General features: G+C 35.5%; 1 protein-coding gene across 1 annotated transcript; it reads right to left on the bottom strand.

Annotated features, from left to right (window-relative positions):
• Nucleotides 1-1,242: 1,242 nt before the first annotated feature.
• LOC125192457 (laccase-14-like) lies at nucleotides 1,243-3,715 on the bottom strand. Its single transcript, XM_048090035.2, has 6 exons — nucleotides 3,541-3,715; nucleotides 3,297-3,448; nucleotides 2,967-3,211; nucleotides 2,758-2,886; nucleotides 1,651-2,589; nucleotides 1,243-1,570 (listed from the first exon to the last, which is right to left on the bottom strand). Exons 1-6 carry the CDS (start codon nucleotides 3,640-3,642, stop codon nucleotides 1,440-1,442), a joined length of 1,698 nt encoding a protein of 565 aa, XP_047945992.1. The 5' UTR covers nucleotides 3,643-3,715; the 3' UTR covers nucleotides 1,243-1,439.
• Nucleotides 3,716-6,000: the final 2,285 nt, after the last annotated feature.

Raw genomic sequence — 6,000 nt, 5'->3', positions numbered from 1 at the left:
GAAAACAATGAATTCAATAGTAAATTTTAAAGTATTTGAAAATGTACATATAAAATCTTTTTATGCATAAGGGAAAAGTTGTTTCCTTATCAGGCTAAGTTGGGCTTGTGTCACAAAATGTTCATATACAATCTTTTTATGCATATGTCATTGGGTTTAATTATTTACCACTTTTGAGTTGCTGACTTATGGCCCATATTGGACTTGGGCTGTCAAAAGAAAACAGATGAATTAATTAAATTTAGAAATGAAGAAAATCTATAGAGTCATAAGAATTGCTTTCTATTATAATCCACCTATCTTTATCAAAGATTCAAGGCTTTTATATATTGTAACTTACTGAATTTAATTCAATAATTATTTGTGGGGTTTTAAATTGATGAACGTGCATGCATCAATATTGATAGTAATTACATATTTCAACACGAAGAATAAGGACCAAGAATCATATATTATTGAACGTTAGACAAATTGAATATATATCTAATTATAGGGTGTCGTTTGTGTGCTAACTATCTTAACGTGCTACTTGCTAACTAAATCAATATACTATATTAAAAATCTCAACATAGTAACACGAGTATATCAACACAAATTTATCTTGATATTTTACTTAATGTGCTACTTGTTCAGTAATCAACACATTATATTAAAAATGTCAACACAATAACATGACTACATGAGTATGTCAACAAAATTTTATCTTGACATTCACAAAATAGTGAAATAAGAGAGATAGAATAAAGCAAGAGAAAGATGAAAAATAGTGAAATAGGTGTTTATAGATTGTAGGATTCATATTACGAATGATGTGTAAGATTTCTATTTATTAAATATTTTTTATGTTTAGACTTAGATCTAATTTTAGGGATAATTTAAAATAATAAAACTAACCTATATCTTGAGAATGACTAATGGACAATTAATGTTTGGCCATCGGCCACAATATAAGACAAAAAGCAGGATAAAAAGAATGGAAACAAAAGCTAAAAAATTTGTAATAAGCTACACATAATAAAATACAATGCTAGGTTGAAATATCAATCTATATATAGTACAACGCAATAAAATCTTTACTACTATTATTTATGTATAAGATTAAAATACTCCACAACTTGTATGCTACTGGCTTTTATTTATTATACTTTCAAGTTTCAACAACTATGACAAAAGAAAAATGCAAAGTTCCCACCCATAAAGTAGCAAGTACTAGTAAACAAATTAAAACCAAACATAATCCAATGAACATGAAATCAAGACTTTTATTCCATTACAAGAATAAAAAAAGTTACAAACAAATAGTAAAACCCCCAAACAATAGATCAATACATCATCTTATTTACTACTCATTTCGCTGACTGTGTTTCCAGGTCGTCCCGAAAAAAGTAAAAATAAAAATAAAAATAAATCTCGACTCTTTAATCTAATCTCGATCAAGATTAGCAGCGTGGCATATCCGGCGGTGGCGGCAGCAGCTTCTCGTCGCGCCCCGGCCCGTCCCTCACAATGAACACCATCCCCATTCCCCAGCTCACGTGACGCTCGAAATGGCAGTGCATGAACCACACTCCTACAAACACACCAACCAACAATTAATCATAACTCATTAATAAAATTAATCAAATGCAAAATAATTAATTAAATATAAACCTGGATTATTAGCCTTGAACCTAATCGCAGTCCATCCATTTCTCGGCACGGCGATGGTCTCCATCAACGGCGGGTCGACGAGATTATAGTTGGGCGGGTCCCGGGTCCGGTTGAAGTTCCCGAACCCGGATCCAACTACGTAGAAGCTGTACCCGTGCAGATGCATGGGGTGATCGATTCCTCCAACGAGATTTGTACCTTGGAACACGAGCTCGACAGTCGCGTTGAAGTCGAGGATGTTGACGGAGGTCCCATTCTGCGGGCGGGCGAGATCTCTAGGAATGGTCTGCTGCGTGTAGTTGAAGGGGAAGGCCGGGTTGTCCGGGAAATCGGTGGTGTAGACGCCATTGATCCTTCTGTAATAAGCCTGGAGGAAATCCGTCCTCGGCAGCTGGAGGGTCACGTTGTTGACGCTCGCCATCAGCCTCTCCGAGAACGGCCCCTCGCAGGAGTCGTTCGCGCAGGGGCGGAGGTTGATGGAGAGGGTGAAGAAGAGGATGTCGGAGATGTTCTTGGGGACGTCGACAGGGTACTTTTTGTTTGCTAGGCTTCTTAATTGGGTGGTGAAGTTGTGGGAGGCGGCGGTGCTGTTGAACGGCGGGAAGGAGGGGAGGGCCGGGGAGGCGGGAGGGGTGTAGTTGCCGGCGTACTCGAGGATGGCGGTGGTGGTGGTGTTGTCGAAGTCCCCGCCGCTGGCGTAGGCTCTTGAGGCCATGTAGTAGTGGCTCGGGGGCTGGTTGGCGACGAGGAGGAGGTCCATGGTCTGGCCGGGGGATATCGCGATGTAGTCGCTCGTCAGGCGCTTCGTGTAGGCGGCGTCAGTGCCCACCACGGTCACGTTGTGGTTCGCGATTTTGAAGAACATGATGTTGTTCATCACTGCGTTTACGATGCGCAGGAGGTAGGTCTTTCCGCTCTCCACTTTTAACCTGAATGTATCTGTGACCAACACCAGGTTTCTTAATAAAAGTTGACCAAACAAAAAAAGTTATCCCAGAAATGGTAAAAACACTCATTTTTTCCTATAAACTAAACCCATGTCAATTGCCATACACAATTGATGTGGGACATGTTTTCTTGTACTGAAATTCGTAAATAAAAATCCACCTTGTCTTGAGCACGGATACAAGTCCCCGGGTTGGCCATTGATGAGGAAAGAATTGGAAACTTCTGGGTCGCTTCCACTACCGAGGAACTCCTCCATAATTTCCTGAATATCGCCATTAAACCAGTCTCCTGCAATACACGTTCCAAATTCATAATCAGGTTGAGATAAGTTTCCTTGCACTGAAGTCCGTAACAAAGCGCATACAAACCTAGTAAGATGGGAACTTCATGATGAGGCTTAGGAAAAGGATAACTCTCTCTCCTCGGAGGCAAAATAACAAGGGCACCATAAACAGAATTGCGATACCACTCGCTATGAGCGTGCCACCACAGAGTTCCTTCCTCGTCCGACAAGACAATCCGCTGGCTAAACCTCGTGCCAGGGCTAACAGGGCATTGTGTCACAAACTCTGGGCCATCTGACCATGGATACCTCGGCATTTTGACCCCATGCCTATAACATACAAAAAAATCAGTACTAGCAAAAATATATTTAATGATATAACATGTCAAGAACACGATACAGTAATATTTTTTACCAGTGAATGGTTATATTATGGTCAGCCCTATTAATGAGATCGACTATGACCAAATCTCCCCTTCTAGCATATATCGTTGGCCCCGGGAACTGTCCGTTTATCGTTAGCATGGTCTTGTTCGTGCAAAGCCTAGAGTGTGTAGAGTTTCTCAGCTGCAACAAGTTAATTAGAGTTTGATTAGCTTTTAATTAAATCAATATTACTAAAAAAATACTTAGTAATTATGATGTCTTCTTATACTTACTTCAAACCTATAGCGACGAACTGCGGCATGGCTCGGCGTTACTCCTCCGAGCAGAACAATACCTAAGAAACAGAGGAACAAAAGCTTTGAAGCCGACAACATTTCTTCTTTAGTTTTCTTGATGTTTTAATTGTTTTTGTGTGTAAATATTTTCTTGTGTTTGTTGAGATTGGAAGGAAATTGTGATGAGTATTTATAAGGTGGATTCAAAGTTTACATGAATTGACTTGTTCCCAACAAAACAAAAGCGACGGCTGCCCTTTTATTATTTTATATATCAAGCTAATAATGAGTCGTCGCTGCGGATAGAACATATGCATGGACTTATGTCCCTTCCTAAATTCAGAGCAAATTATAGGAATAATCATTAATTTTGATCAAATTCTAATTTATCCCATAATTTTAAAATTAGTTGAAAAATTATGTGATTTGGATTTATTCATAATCATTCAATAACAAAATAATTCGATGTTTTTCTAACAAGCGATGCCCATTATTATGAATGGGCGATATCGTTTAACTTACAACAAATGACGTCCATGTATGATCGTAGTTGTCATATCAGTATAATTTTACTACTTACAAATACAAACTTCATGTACTTCATGATTTTTTCGACCGATTTTAAAATTGCAGAATGGAATATAATTTGATCAGACTATATACAATTTTTACCGCTATTTTCCCTTAAATTTAATATTTTCAGTTATCCGGCATATTTGACCGATTTGCTCACAAAAGTTTGCAACTTGTTGATAGTGGTTGCATATATATGTTAACTAATTTATGGTAAAGTACATTTCTTGTTTGAGAATATATATGTATTTCGGTTTTTTGTTGTTGTTCTTGTTTTTTTCTAAGTTGTTTCATGTGAATGAATTAATGTACGATTGTGGCCAACGAGTAGAGATTATTTTTTATTACTTATTTGTTTATTCTTGAAATGAACTCAATCATTAAATACACCAAGGCTGGAAAATGTTTCCATTTACGGTGGTTAGAGATTTTATTAGTTTTTAATCGTACATTAATGTGTCGTAATGCGTTCCATTATCATACTATTTATTGATACTATTTGACCACTCAAATTGGTTATGAGTGTTTTAAAAAAAATGTTTCACATATTTATGAAAAAAAATCACACTATTATTTTACACTTTTATTGACTTTAATAGATGGCGGGAGAGTTTGGACAATTGATTTTTTTCAAAATAGGAAAATCATTCAATTGTGTTGAAGAGTAGGTACAGTGTGACCGGTTACCGGCTGCTAATGATAAATTGTAGTATTACTATCAATTAAATTTTTGGGTCCATTTCTTTTCTCTATTAATATACTTTAGTACTACTATATTACTAATTTAATCCAACTATATCTAATTCTTAACAAAAAAAAATGTTAAGCACATGTTTTCTGTCCCAATGTATAATAAGAAAGTTCCATTGAATGTTTTCTAGTTAGGGACTAGGTTAACTGGTCATTTGTCAATCTAAAAAATTAGTTATTTGAATAAAAATAAGAGTATGGTATTTGTTAAGCTGTCATCGTCAATTTTTTTATTTTCTGTTTTGTTAAAGTTTCAGTATTATTTTGCTCTCACCAGCACGCACAATGCATTCTAAATTCAATAAAATCGAAAACTTCCCTTAGTTAATTATTCATTTGCTCTATATCATATATTCATATTTCAAGTACCACTTTCGTTTTTTTCATATACTGTATAGTACAGTAGTATTATTTTTTCTAATTTCCTTAAGACTACCAGATACAAGAATTAGAATATTTATGCGTTGCAATTAGGTGACATATATTATTACTTCATGTTTTTTAGAATGAAGTGACAAACAAATTGTGACTAAAAATTACAAGTGGAGATAATCATGACTCGGAATTTAGGTGGAATTTTTAGCAGCCATTGACGAATAACTAATTCGACCTATTTTGACACGTGTTACTTCGAGGCAGCTTCAAACAGGATTGTTCGATTTGTATAAATCTAAGATATTCATTTAAAAAAGAGTGTAAATACCATACATAATAGGAGTAACTAATAAGTCTCTGCGTATAATATATTGTTTCACGTAATATATTTAAAATGTTAAGACATACGACTATTGAGATTTTAGAACATGGAATCGGTGTAAAAAGATACATTTAATTCTCCCCACGTCGTCCATATTAAATGTTTATAATTTAAACATATCAAAATTAGTTAGTTAGGACACGATTTTAGGGGAATAATTAATAGATCTGCTGAAGGCATGGCTATAATTGTCGGCAATCTCATTTCTTGGTTTGGGATATATAGATTTTAGAAATTGGGAATATCGAATTATGATTCTTAATTTGATACAAAAATCGGATGTCATTTTAATTAAAGTTGACCCTCACAAAATTTTAGTATAGCTATGCGTCAATCACTTACCAATATGACCAAAATTATAATTAAATTATTTTTCC

The sequence above is a fragment of the Salvia hispanica genome, chromosome 4 (assembly GCF_029641045.1).
Source record: "Salvia hispanica isolate PSC_SH4W2 chromosome 4, Shi_PSC_v1, whole genome shotgun sequence".
In the NCBI taxonomy this organism is placed as follows: Eukaryota; Viridiplantae; Streptophyta; class Magnoliopsida; order Lamiales; family Lamiaceae; genus Salvia; species Salvia hispanica.
The sequence above is the reverse complement of the archived record's forward strand: the minus strand, read 5'-3'. Positions and strand labels throughout refer to the sequence as shown.

Bases quoted from the DNA above. Each gene is read 5' to 3' on its own strand.
- LOC125192457 (XM_048090035.2), bottom strand. From the start codon at position 3,642: ATGTTGTCGGCTTCAAAGCTTTTGTTCCTCTGTTTCTTAGGTATTGTT. The intron at 2,887-2,966 runs GTTTGTATGCGC...CGTGTATTGCAG, and splicing joins TGAAGTTCCCATCTTACTAG to GAGACTGGTTTAATGGCGAT. The intron at 1,571-1,650 runs GTTTATATTTAA...GTGTGTTTGTAG, and splicing joins GTTCAAGGCTAATAATCCAG to GAGTGTGGTTCATGCACTGC.